We start from the raw sequence: 13,677 nt of genomic DNA, 5'->3' as shown, positions 1-13,677 counted from the left end.
ATTTTCTCTTCGGTTTTCTTACAGTTGAAATTTGTTAGCACCAGCTCCTCCATCTATCCTCTTTTTTTTTTTTTCCTCAAGTAAAACCTCGTCATTGCCTTGGAAAGATTCGGCTGTTATTTTCCGGATGTAATTTAAAGTCTCGTACCCTTCCAGTTTGTTTCCATCTTCGTCCAGGATATGTCGTATTGTTCCAGACTTCCTGCCCAATAAGTTTATGTGGTTCGAAAATATTCTAGGTGCGGCCTTCTTTATCTCGCGTATTTCTGACAACCAACCTTCATTCTCACGTTTTATCTTTGCATGAACCAGTATTTGAACCATAGATCTTTTTCTCTCGGTATATTGCCCATTTTCTGACTACTTCCTGCGGCAACTGCGCTTTTTTTTTTTTTTTTTTGCCTGCCTGGGCTCTCGGGAGGCCTGCTGTCGTTCGACGATCGCTTCTCGTATCTCCCTGTTCCACCAGCTTTTTAGTTTCTTTTACAACGAGCATGTTGCTTCTCTTTCCGTATTTCTGTCATTATTACAGTTAGAAGCTCACCGTATTCCCACTCTCTCCTTGGCCATTTGCCAAGTTATTCCTCGACTCCTGTGGTTATATTTATTTGTTCAGCGTTCAAATTTAGACTGACCATTTTGTGCTCCTTGCTCTCTCTCTCGCAACTACATATCCCATTTTCATATGATGAGTTTAGGGTCACTCCCTAAGCTGCTATACCCTTACTCGTCAATGACCATTTCTCTCAAGTTATCATGTATTCCTTCTGTCATCAGGCAGTAATCAATGGTCGATTGCCGATTTTCCACTTCCCACGTGGTCAGCCCGTCATACTTAGGTCATGTATTCACGACAACGAGGTTATGTTGCTGACAAAGATCTAGCATTAACTTCCCGTTGTTGTCGGTATAGCCATCTAGATCCTGTATGTGGGCGTTCATTTCACCTAATAGGATAATTTCGGCGCCATCCCCGAAACCCTTCATATCGGCACTTAGACATTCCACTAACTCTTGAGTCTTCTTTCCGCAATTATTTCCTGTCCACAAATACCTTACGCCCGGCCAAATTTTCTTTCCACTCATTGTACATAATAGCCAAAGATGCATCTTGACATTTTGAATGCACTCTTTTCCATTTGGCACCCTGATGGATGAGCATTCCGACTCCTCATCCCTTTCTTTCCGATTTAGTTCTGTTGCACCTTTCCCAACCATAGTTCTCAATCACTGGCGACTCTTCCGAGTCTCTAAGGTGCGTTTCCGTAACCACATAGACCCCTATTTATTCTCTATATAACTGCTCCTCAATCTCTACCCACTTTTCCTTTCTTCTACCGCCCTGCATATTTATGTAGCCTATTGCATGGCGAGCTTTGCGTATTGCTTTCCTCCTTTTTATCTTATTGACGGCGATGCTATTCCGAGGTTCCCCTAGGGGACCTTCTTCATTACAACCTACACTGGCTTCCTGGTCGCCCGTGGGCCCCGCAAAAAAGCAACCGCGCGACCAGCGATTCGCCAGCCCACTTCTCATCCTTCCGATGTTTCGGATGCGCGGAGGCGAGCGCCATCTGTTGGTGGTGCAAGAAACCCAGCGGCGCGCGCGAGCAAGGCCACAGCAACAGCAGCGCCCGGGAAGTCGGGAGAAAAGGCAAAGAAACCTTCGCTTTAAAAAAAAAAAGAAAAACACGGTTTACTATTTCCACAACGCGCCTACAGTCAGAACACTGCCGCATGATCACGCGTTACAGTGGGTGCCATTATACATAAATGGCGGGAGAATAGCGACATCGCATAGAAACGACGTCGCTAAAACGTAGAAAGCGGGAACCTGCAACAAACCTGCAAACCACCTCCTGCGCACGCACATATTAAAGAAAAAAAAAGTATCTGTGATAAAATAAAATGTACAAGTGAAAGATAGCTGGTCGTGCTTTTATTTCACTGGTATCTGATGAAACGCACTTAGATTTAGCGATTATATTTTGTTGTATACTCCCTTTTAGGTAGCGCGCACACACGTGATTACATGGAAGAACTCGCATAATGAAGCAAAATAACCTGCATATCGGCATATTTTGTGGGCAGAAGCACTTTCTTTTTGCCATTATGCAAAATAAGACGCCTTCACGTCGTACGCGATCGCGCGATCGCCGTTGTACCCCGCTCAGATATGTATGGCGAGAATAAGAAGGAAGAGGAGGGGGAATCGTTAAACAACTTGCGTCTGAGATGGAATGACCTCGGCACAAAAGTTCTTTGCCAGCTTATTGGGTGTTATCTACGGCGCACACAGCGCACTTGAGCTAACACGCATTTTTTTTTTTTTCACAGAAGTTCCGCCATTGCGTACTAAGCTGCAAGCTTTAGTAATTGACGCCCCAAAAACAGAACACTGCAACATTCGATTGCCTCTTGTGTATGCTACTATTCCTCTAAATGTTTGTTTCTAGCGAATACAAATCCGCGAATAAAGTTTGCGTGTTTATTTGATTATCACGAAATCATAAAAATACATTATTCAAACAGGACTAGACCACAGTACCATCTGCTTGTTTCCTATGTTCGCGCCGTGAAAAAAGACAAACGTTTGCTGATAAGCCGCACATTATTCCTTTTTGTGGCCGACCACTTGATGGGTCTGTCGAAGTCCATAGAGTGTTATGTTCACGTTTACACGAGTTGTCAGAAAATTACTGCAGGACGCGTATTCTATGTGGCGATAACTTAGTGCCTGTTTGGACGGTCCCCGTTATTTTCTTCGATTTCGAATTTTCTAGCGCCCACGACTTATGGCATGATGCGCGCCAAAATTTACAAAGACGGCGAACAAAGATGGCCACGCGAGACAACATGGCCAATCGGCGCAAAGAGCAGCGCGTCGCGCGAGTAGCCGTGCTCTCTCTATCCGGGTGTTTTCCGCAGCGCCCTCTTTCCGTCCGAGCGCCTGCGCGAGTCTCCGTCCGCGCTTGATTTTCGCCGCTGGGAGTGTCGGATGCGTTATCGAGACGCCGCCCGAGCCGTAGCGTGTGTTAACGTGCGCGTCGGGCGCGGCTCGCGGGCCCTGTGAGCAGCATTGATGCGGACCTCCGCCTGCGGGCATTCACACCCGAGGAGCCGGCAAAGCACGCCTCGCCCCGACTGACAAGCATCCGCCATTGCGCCGAGCCACTTTGCCGCTGCGGCGCCCACCTCGGAAGCCATCCGTCACCACCTGCGGATCTCGGGTACGACAGCTTGCTCTTCACTCTCCAGCACACTCTCCAGTCAGGGCATTGTTGCATGACGGCCTGAAGACAAGCGCGCGATTTGCACGGCGCATCGGTTGCGAGCCGTGTGTTTGTGCGCGAGCGCGCGCGCGTCATTTTTTTTTTCTTCTCGGGAACAGAGCAGACCGCGGCCCGGCGGCGGTGGCTTTTGCTACGATTTCCTTTTTTCCCTTTCACTGCGCGCTGACCAAGTAGGCTGGCCCAAGGCCGGCGCTTTAAACGGATGTAACCTTCGACTCCTCTGCAACAACAACGTACCGCGAAACCGGCAATTTATGCCCCTCCTCCTTCGGCGGCTTTCGAGCGTTGCGGGCGAGGAAACGGCTCGGGACCGGAACCATTTGACGGCAGGGCGCGTGCGTCACTGACGGCGAGCGAGTATTTTTCAAAGGCATCAGGCCGCACGTTAGTGCTGCAGTCGGTCTGGTGTCTCCCTGCAAGGCCTTCAGTGTGCCTTGCGACACCTTCGGAGGAGACTGGCGGAAAAGAAGCGATGCAAACGTCCGCTCCGCTCTGCAGGCCCTAGAGAGAAAACGCAGCAGGCCGACGAAGCCCTAGTGCAAAATGCAGTGGAAATGAATGGACGAGAAGCTTTGTTTGCTTCGCTCGCAAGGTAAACTCTCATCGGTGCGCGCAATTTCCTCTTCCATTTATTTGCGCTAGAGGCTCTTGGGCACGGCTTAGTGACTTGCCCGAGTCGAGGGCAGAATTTGCTGTGAGAAGCAGTGACATATGGTTAGCGCACGGATGTTATTATTTTTCGTTATACATATTACATCTTGCATAAGTGTTCATACGTAGAAAGTCTGCTTATCTAAACCTATGCGCAGAAACATATTGGGCCGCTGTTGTCTCGGGGCTGAGTAGTGCCTGTAGTACCACAGTCCGGTTCCCGAGACACACGAAGTCTGCATTGCGGAGAAACAGTTAAGCGCTCTAGGTCCCAGGAACAAAGAAACGTAGCTTGAACCGTTTGCTTGCAGATTCTGAACAATGTTCCTCTTCAGGACTACTTCTATAGCCTTAAGTAAATTAAGTAAATGCAGTCGAGCAATTTTGACAACTCATGAAAAGTATCGTGATTTAGCACGTGAAGCTCTTTCGACCTGCTTACCTGCAGCCCGTTGCAACATTGGCACTATATCAATTAAATGTATGTACAATGTGCCGATTTCAGCTGTGATGGTGCTCGTGGAAAGCAGAGATATTTTGCGTAAGAGCCCGATGAAGACGAAGCAAATGTTTGCTGTTTTCACTGAAATAAGATTACGATTGTCGCTTCGTGACTGATTGCAAAGGTTTATTGGATTTGCGCGCTCGACATCTTAATTCACGCCGGAGCGACTTTTTGCGATGATTACTGTGCCTTGACTAAGAACCTCTCAGCAAGCGATAAAAGAAAAAAAAAATATTCGAAGGCTGAGATTCGCTCGCAAAACACGTGCAACAAATGAAAGGAAGTCACTTGCCGTTGACGTCGAAAAAGTTGTCGTTGGCCTCCAAGCGATCTTTTTTTTTTCGTTTTTTTTTTTCCTGCGAACTACGCACGGGAAATTGGATGGCATTTGTTGAACGCCCATGGAATGCGCATAAACAGCCGTACCTGCAAAACAAGAAATTTCCTGTTCATATTTCGCTTTCTTTCTTCCTTCCATTTTTTTTTACGTTTTCTTCTGCTCATATATACTCGTTTTCCTTTTTGAGCATTGCGAGATTGTTTCACGTTCGGTCGCGATTTGTGCGGGGTCGCGCGCGCGTTGTGTTTCGAATTGGGTTCTGCTGCAGCTCTCCAGTTGCTGACGTCACGACCAGCCTTGAAAAACGCAGCCTGCACGTACTACGAATGCGGAATGAAAACACTTGTGGAGTGCCAAGAATCTCGGCATTGCGCACCCCGTCGATTTGCCGAGCTCATACCGGCACGTTCAGGTGTCAAGGGAGGTCAGCAGGTTTGAAAAAAGCCCGGGGTACACCGTGTACAACGGACTGATCTCAAACAAGGATAACATTTTAGCACTGGCGCTCCCTTCTACTGATATGGTTCGGTCTAAATCTTTGTCGTATTCGTTCTGACAACGACCGGCGGCCCGTACGTCGAAAGGCAGGAAAGTGAGAATATGTATGCATACATCTTACATGCAGACATTGTCCGCGTACACGCTATGTTTTAGGTCTTCTGCCGCATTGTACAGATATAGGTATAATCGATTGTCACACTAAATGCGGCAGTTCCCGCGAGATCACCGAAGCCATAAGCCGCATTGTCATCGGTTACGCTAAAAAAAAAAGAAAAAAAATATTAACACCCATTTGCACCCAAATAATAAGTTCCATGTCTAAGACTCTCGACTTTCTTGTCGAGAACGCTGTGTCACGCTGATGCGCGCATGCCTTTCGTGACCTGAAAGTATGGTGTACTAAAATGTACCGGTCGCGCAACTTCTAAATAAAGGCACCTGGATAGATGACGATTGTTAATTGTTTGGGGACGAGATAAGCCCCAGATGGCGCGCGTTTTTCTTAAGTGTAACCGTTTCTCTAGAAAAGCCTTCTTTCTGGGCGTGTTCGTGGTGCTTCTTCAGCTCACGTGGAAGAATTCAGGTGGCTTGCCGCCTGCATGAGCGAGACAGTGGCAAGGGGATTCCGCCACACCATTTGCAACCATTCCACTACGTACATTACTATTCAAGAACCGTTGCGTTCGTGGCGAAGTTCTGTCGCGACGCATGTCTTGCGTGGGATGTCGCGTGAGCGTCGCGCGACGTTGTACACCTTTTGTCGTGCCTCTGCTGTCACAAATGCGCCGTCCCTTAAATGGTACACTGTGGAGAGAAACGCCGTCACTCGAGACCACGGTGGCTTAAACTGAGTCACCTTTGAAAACTTTATTTTTCGAGTTAATTTCGCAGCTATATCGTCAGTGTGACATCACGCATTTCAGTGCACACTGTCGTCTGCTAGGCTCGGGCAGACGCCGTCAAAATCCATCACGTCACGGCAAGCTGGTGCGAAAACTTCAGCATGGCGTCGCCACCAGCTGCTTCTTTTGTACTTCACAAGGGTAATTTACTAACACAGCGTTTAGTATACGGCGCACCGCATTTTTTTAGGTTTAATTTCCATGTAACATCCAAGCCTTTTCACTAATGGTTGCCGTTAGTGCGAACTGCGTGCCACGTTTGGCTGAGGACACTCGCACGCTGCACCCAACTGCGTGCGCGATGCGAACACGTCGTCACGCTCACGTGTTCCTCCCAAGCACAGCCGACGCCTTTACTGTCGCCGTCGCGGATTCTCTAGATCCCGTTACTCATTTCTCTCAGTGAGATGGATTCACTTTCGATTTGATTGATTTGGTTTATTGAGATCCAGCCAACCGGTGTGGCCGTGTACGCGGCACTGCTCGGCGCTCTGCCACCGATGCGCAGATTTGATACTCGCGGCTGCGGCGGCGATGTTTCGAAGGGGCGGAATGCAGAAGCGGTCGTGTACCTATATAGGTGCGCGCAGGTGCACGTTAACGAACCCCGTCTGGTCAAAATTTATGCGAGATCACCCTACTGCACGCCGTATCTCCAGCCTATATGTCTCTGATCAACAAATAATATCAATCGGTCAGTCATTCATACAGCGGCTTTCAGAAGCTCTGGCAGTTCACGAGCTTTGGCCGAAATGCACCTTCGATACAGATATTTTATCGCTGCAGGTAACCGAGTCGTTTCTAAATTCCACCAGCCGTTAAATTGCCGCGGGTTTGCGCGCCTAGCTGTTGTCTGTCGGGTTACTGTAGTACCTGCAGAAATTGTTTTATGAAATCACGAATAGTTTCGCATAACCTGCATAGCCAAATTTTCGCGTAACTTGGATTGCAGAATTCGCTAGGCTCTCAACTCTTGTTGGGAAACGAAAAAGAGCGACCCCGAGAGACTACCAGTGTCTGCATAGCGCGCGGTAGCATTGCAATCGATGATGACGACCGGTTCTTGATTTCATTTGCTCATTATATTAAATGAAAATTTCTGCGAGCGCTCATTCTACGAATATAAATATGAACAGTGTTGTCAATTAAGACCAGTTGGAAGTTTAAAGGGACACTAAAGCGAAACAATAAATCAGTTTAGACTAATGAAGCATTATTTGAGAACACTGCAAGCAGCCATTTCAACATTATAGTTTCATTATTAGATGAGAAAATGAAGGTCGAAGTGTCAGTATTTGAATTTCGCGCCGAAACCCCGACATTGGTATGTCAGTGTGACGTCAGGGATTCCAAAGTATGTTTTTGCATTTGGGCCGCGTTAGCTGAGTAAAGGTTCCCGAAACTTGCCGTATTTGATATTTGGTTCCTTTAGAACGCAATGTAGTCAATCTGTACCGCTATATAATTAGGCAGGCCCTAGAAGATGCCATCAAGATCCATGACGTCACAGCGACCAGGTGCGGAAACTTCAAGGAGGTGTCGCCACCCTTCTTTCGTTCTTGCGCTATTTCTGGCTTATCAAGCACCTTAACGTGGTAAGAGTGGTGTTTTTGGTGTCGTAGAGAGGTAATTTACTGATCCAGAAGAAATCATTTTTCTCTTTCGTGTCCCTTCAAAAATGCTCTTTTTAGTGGAGTACTCCGCCTTCTTTAGGCTGTGCTTTTGGACTACTACCAAGTTCCGCTCATGTGGGTTCCTTCCATCCCCTTACCGACGTCCAATATAGTACATGGCAGGGGAAGTCCACCTAGATGGCGTCTTGGCAAGCCACAGAGTTCCCGCGCCCATAGGCATATAGGGGCTCGCGCCTAGTGGATTCAGAGGGAACACCCTGGGAGCCAGGAACCGACCACACTCCGGCACTGTATCGTCTCTCTCTCTCTCTTGTGTTTTTTTTTTTTAACGAGGGATTTCAATGAAGACAGAACGCCAAAGAGAGAGAGAGAGAGCTCGTGTACTAATTCGAATTTGCGATGCCTCTTGCAGCACCTTTATTGCTTTGGGACGCTAACACCCATAAGTAAGCTCAATCTTGGTGGGAAAAAAAGTCTAGCTTTAAATCCCGTTGCCGAAACCGTTAAACCGACAGACAAATAGAACACCGCTGTCATGCGCTGAATCGATTGTATACGGTTAAAGCTTCAATTACTACGAAATGCGTAACTTCTCTTTCTGAGTGCTTCACTTGTGTACATCATCACAGGGTGTTGATAAATGTTCGCGCTAAAAAGCTTGGTGTAACTGGAATGGTGGGACACATTAAAGCGCTAACTGAACAGTACAAGGAATGTAATACTATTAACTGGACAAAATCCCCCCTTGTATGTGATATCGCGTTCCTTGTCCCATCGACTTATCACAAAAGAGTGATAAAGCGCTAATGTAACATGTCGATATGACATGTTGTGTTCTGTTTATTTTGTTTATACTTTACCTGTTTTCCAATAAAGCGTGGAGTTGCGAGGCAGCACCGCTCTTGTGATCCGCGCGCACGAGATCGGTACGAGGGCGAGAGCATCGCTGTCGGACAAGCGACCCGTCGAAGCAGACGCCTCGCAGTCCATTCTCACGTGCAGGCTGCCTTCGGCGATGTCGCGAACGTACGTCATCCTAGCTGAGGGGTTCTAGCGATGTCAGTGGAGCGCGTTCATCGGCCCGGTTTATTGGGAACTCGGGAAGAGGGGAAAGAGGGAGGGGCTGGAGGGGGGGAAGGGGTTCCGACCAACTGAACGCCGCCGCGCCATCTGGTCTTCAGACTGCGACTGTCTCCGAGCCTCGTAAAAGGCGATAGCCGACTCCGCGGGATCCAGGGCGATATGGGAGAGAAATGGGCCGCCAGCGGAAGAAAAAAAACGGGTGCCAATGCATCGTGGCTCATACGAGGCGTCCAGGTTGCGCGAGAGCGTTTCACGATGTGCCCTCTGATGGTGTTGGCCGCACGCCTTTCTCTCCGGGAGAGTGCATCGATCCGCTGGAGCGCGTCGTTATCTTAGGAGCCCCGCGTCGGGAAGAGGGTGGGGAAAAAAAATAGGGGCGAGCTGGCTGTCTCTTTCTCTCTGTCGGTTCGTCACGTTTCTCGTTGGCAGGGCAGCGGTGGGAACAGTCGCGGGAAAAGGATAAATCGGGAACGGCGGGACCGCTCTGCGATCTTGATGACCGGCACGCAGACGCGCTGTATATGAACGGGAGAGATAATTCAGTCGCCAGAACGGTTGTGCGGGCTTATTGAGACGTTGCCTGCCGTATGGTATATATTTCCCATCATTCGTTTACTGCCCTGGCATTTCGCACGGAAGACAATGAGTAGTACGGGGACTTGTCTGTCCTTTCCATTCTTTTGAGCGAAATGACAGTGCAGTGAACTGAACGAGGTCGTCGTATCCAAGTTGAACCCGGATAGAAGGTTATTTCTCGTAGGAATAATTGAGCGTCTTCTTTGTATCCACGTTTCTTCTTCTTCTTTTACTTCACCTCGCTAAACGTCAGTACCGATGGCATGAAGCCAACAGAAAATAAGCCATGGAAAGCATAGGAGAAAATAGTCATCTCAATAAAAAAGAATAATAATGATATTTCTTTAAATTGATGTATAGAAATAGTAAGGGAAAATACAAATAAAAGTAGGTCGAAAGACAACTTGGCGCAATTGAGGTCCTAACGCACATCTCCCGCGTTCGTTTACCTGCGCTTTCCGTGGCTTCATTATCTGTTGGTTTCATGTGTTTGTATAGCCACAGCAGAAACTTACGAGGAGGCAAAGGGGGAATGCGAGGCGCCCGTAGTGGGTACGAGCCATGTTCTGAAGGCACATCATCATCATCGTCATCAACGACGAGCGCGTGTGCACGTGAGCTGCTTCCGCGTGACCCTAGCTGTGGAACGAACCAGCCCGCTTTGGCGGCAGCAGCTCCACCGAAATATTCCTTCCCGAGACCGTCAGCTTCCGAAGCTCGAAGACGGAGTCGACGACCTGGAACAAGGGAACTGCGAGTCGTGCTAGACCCGGCAGCCTCTTCTCCAGGCGTGTGTTGTCGCCGCAGCGCCCAAGCGGTCTCCCTGCCGGTGTCTACTGAGACGTCAGAAACGCAGTCCATCGACGAGCCGGGAGTCTCTTCGCGCAACACATGTCGCGCCTTCGATCCCCCATCCGTCCTCCCTATGTGGTGATGCATAAGAGGACATAGCGACCATGCGGTGCTCCGCGTCCTACGAGGACACCTTCAGTATGGAAGCCATGGCAGGCTCCTTCAGCATGCATTCTTCCCTCAGGCTGCGGCCCCGCAGTATACGTTTCGCCATGGCCTCGGCATTCCCCGATGGTCGACGGCGGGTTGCCCATAGACATGATGCCCTCACCCTTGGTATATTTTGCCACTTTACCGGCAGATGCAGCTTCGCGAAATGAGGCGCTACGGCGTGCACTTCAGTGGGTGCCTGCCACGTCGCAAGAATTTTTTTCCCCATGCTTTTTAGTAGTTTTACCACTTGCTCGCTATATTGTTTATAACACGACCTCATCAACTGTCTCTGTCTGTTGCGTCCTTAACGGCGATTGCGTGGCCGATTCCTGTTGAACGTGCCGAGGCCGCTTTCCACACAGCCTCCCAGCTAGAACCGTACTGCAACCCATATGCCAGGCGCACAACCCTTATGCCGGCAGCGGGAGACATAACGGCGCCCTTGCGATTCGCTGCAGAGCCGATTGTGCGGAGCGTGATTACGCGACCACTTGGTTTTATGTGTCGTGTTACAGCCAAGCGGCCAAACCAACACTTCCTGGAACTAGTCTAGCATCCTGGGTGTCACAGAGCCAATTCGGCGGGCAGAGCGCGACGGTGTGTCTACTTGGCTTCGTCGTTTTTGCTGCCAAAAGCACTGCGCGTCTGTCGTCTTTTCGCGTTCGCAGTTTAAGGTGCTTTGAGTGCGTTCTTTTTCTTCTTACAAGTAAACGTTTAGCGGTGCTTTCCTTTGCCTTTCTTTTGGTCAGTTCTCGCCGTATTGCAACATAAAATTTTCGGGAATCGCATTCTTTTCATGCGCCCATGGAGCGCAGCAAAAGCCGTTCTACTTATATTTCTGCGCAGTGTTAGATATGGCGCCGTTTCCTGAGGCTACTTCGAGTTCCCCAGACCACATCGGATCGCAGCACAGCTAATTGAGAAATGCAGAAGCAGGAAAGCACATTCCAGAGGAGACACGTGCAAACAAGTTTGCGGCCCCCAGGTCGTGTGCCGCCGGGATTAGAAGGGGCCCTGGGACAATGGAGTCCAATCGTCCCCCCTCTTCGCCTTTGAAGAAGGCATTTGCCACCACTGCGGAGCCGTACAAAGCAGGTGGGAGCAGGTGGGCCTCGTACAATGGAGCATGAGCGCCCCCTCCTCCTCCACCTTAGAAGTGGATTGCCACTCTGCGAGGCAAGACCGCAGTACCGGGATCAGGTGATCAAGAGTGGAGGACCAGGCGCCGACTCTCTTCGCCGGGTATGACACCATCGCACGGGCGCCTACCATTGGCTGAAAGTGGCGTCATCGGAGCGGACTCTCCTATTGGTCAAACATGACGTGACTTACAGTGCTCGAAGGGTTTATAAGAAGCCTTCCAGAGAGACCTGAGCACTCTGGAGTAGTCCCTGATTCCCTGATTCACCTCTCTCGAACTTCTTGCCGCGGGCCGCAGCGTCCGAGTTGCAGCCGGCCCGCAATGACTGTACGACTGTTAATTGACGCTCACCTCCCTGTATATAATATGTAAATAAACCCTCCCAAGTTTTGGCTTTCATCACGAAGTCCGTCCTTCAACCCCTACATCTGGTGGCAGCGGTGGGATCGCCTCCGAATGCATCAGCTGGTGGCAGCGCTACAGATCAACCTTCGTCGAGAGAGATCCTAAGGAACCGGGAAGAGCGAAGGAGAGAGAGCCTTCGTCGAAAGAGGTCCGAAGAAACTGGGAGTAGCGAAGAAGGAGCGAGCCTTCGACCCAGGGAGTCCGGAGGAACCGGGAACAGCGGACGAGCGAACCGGATGGCAGGGTGCTGCAACCGTAAGTGAGCGCGTGGTTTTTTTCCTTATGATTCGCCAGACTCAAATGTTGTGTGTTCATTTTGATAGTTCTGGGAATCGGGAGTTTGATGCATTGTGTGTTTGCACAAATTAAGGAAAACAGTTTTAACCACCTGTCGGGGCAGCTGCCATGGATCTTAGAAGGTTGACGAGGTTAGACTTGTTGTTGGTGTGCGACGATTTGGGAGTTGAGGCGGACGAACGGATGAAAACGCCAGCTATCATAAAGGCGATTAACGATAGTGGCAATGATGATAAAAGCATTGAGCTTGCTTGGGAGGTGATACAGGAGCCACGGGAGCGTGCGCGTCGTGTACGTTTGCGAGAGCGTCGTGAACTTAGGAGTAAGCATAAGCGTGAAGAACGCGAGAATGAACGGAAGCATGAGCTTCAAGAACTTACTCTTAGGTATGAGCGTCACGAACGTGAGAATCAACGCGAACGTGAGCTTGAGCAAAAGTATGAGAGAGAGAAGGCAGCACTGATCAAAGAGATGCAGCATTGTGATCAGTTATTGGCACAGAGACAACGGCTGTCTGAGAATTCTGTAGGTAGTACAGAGCGAAAGATGAGGAAGTGTCTAGCGGACTTTCGCCAAAAGCCGACGAGAAGAGTAGTGCCTGTGAGATTGGCTGCCGATTCATAAGTGAAGGGAAAAGGCTAGCTGCTAACGATGCCTTAGTGGCAACAGAGGCCGTTAAAGGCCGCAGTGAGAGCGACGAGGTGCTGTGAACAGATGACTGTGGAGACAGCTAGGCCAGCTGCGAACAAATTGGCACAGTTACCGCGCGTGTGCGTCGCTGGTAATGTTAGCGAGGTTGCTAGCGAAGAAAAGGGTACTGCTGACCCGACAGTCGCGAGCACCCATGTAGAGCCAGAGGTGCGTGCAGAAGTGAAGTGCGAGCTGGACGATGCAGTTGAGAATAGTTCTCGGGGTGGCGAGCTCCGTAGCTCGCGAGAGAACAACTGCATTGTTCAGGGATCGGTGCGGCTCTCCGCCAGTCTAGATAGCCTAGATAGGGATGTTTCAGTTATTAATCATTCGGACTGTGCGCGTGAGACAGCGATCGATACCGACGGGCTGTGTGCCGATGCACAGCGTGAGCTGGGCAATGTAGTAGAGGGCAGTTCGCAAGAGTGCGAGTTGTCTAACTCGAGTAAAGCCTGCTGCATTGTGCCAGAGTCGGTTGAGCTGTCCGCCAGTCGAGGCAGAGAGAATGTTGATTTAAATGTAAATCACTCAGACTGTGCGGGTAAGAGACCGATCCGGGCCGACGAAATGTGTACCGGCCAGCACGAGGCACGAGGCGACATGAAAACGAGTGCAAAGAGAAAGCGCCGTAAAAAGAAGCGCGGTAAAGGCCGA

General features: G+C 49.7%; 1 protein-coding gene across 2 annotated transcripts in view; it reads left to right on the top strand.

The window, feature by feature from the left end:
- The first annotated feature begins 2,952 nt into the window (after window positions 1-2,952).
- krz (beta-arrestin protein kurtz) overlaps window positions 2,953-13,677 on the top strand; it is a 48,475-nt gene continuing 37,750 nt past the window's right edge. Inside the window, exon 1 of one of the 2 annotated variants that reach the window (XM_065431721.1) lies at window positions 2,953-3,230. Coding sequence is in view for 1 of the 2 variants with exons in the window: in XM_065431676.1 (XP_065287748.1) it covers window positions 3,848-3,885 (38 nt within the window). In the remaining variant the exon portion in view is untranslated. Of the gene's footprint in view, window positions 3,231-3,736; window positions 3,886-13,677 lie in introns of those variants that run through there. The other variant, XM_065431676.1, reaches the window with a different exon arrangement.

This window comes from Dermacentor albipictus, chromosome 1 (genome assembly GCF_038994185.2).
Source record: "Dermacentor albipictus isolate Rhodes 1998 colony chromosome 1, USDA_Dalb.pri_finalv2, whole genome shotgun sequence".
Classification (NCBI taxonomy): domain Eukaryota; kingdom Metazoa; phylum Arthropoda; class Arachnida; order Ixodida; family Ixodidae; genus Dermacentor; species Dermacentor albipictus.
The sequence above is the reverse complement of the archived record's forward strand: the minus strand, read 5'-3'. Positions and strand labels throughout refer to the sequence as shown.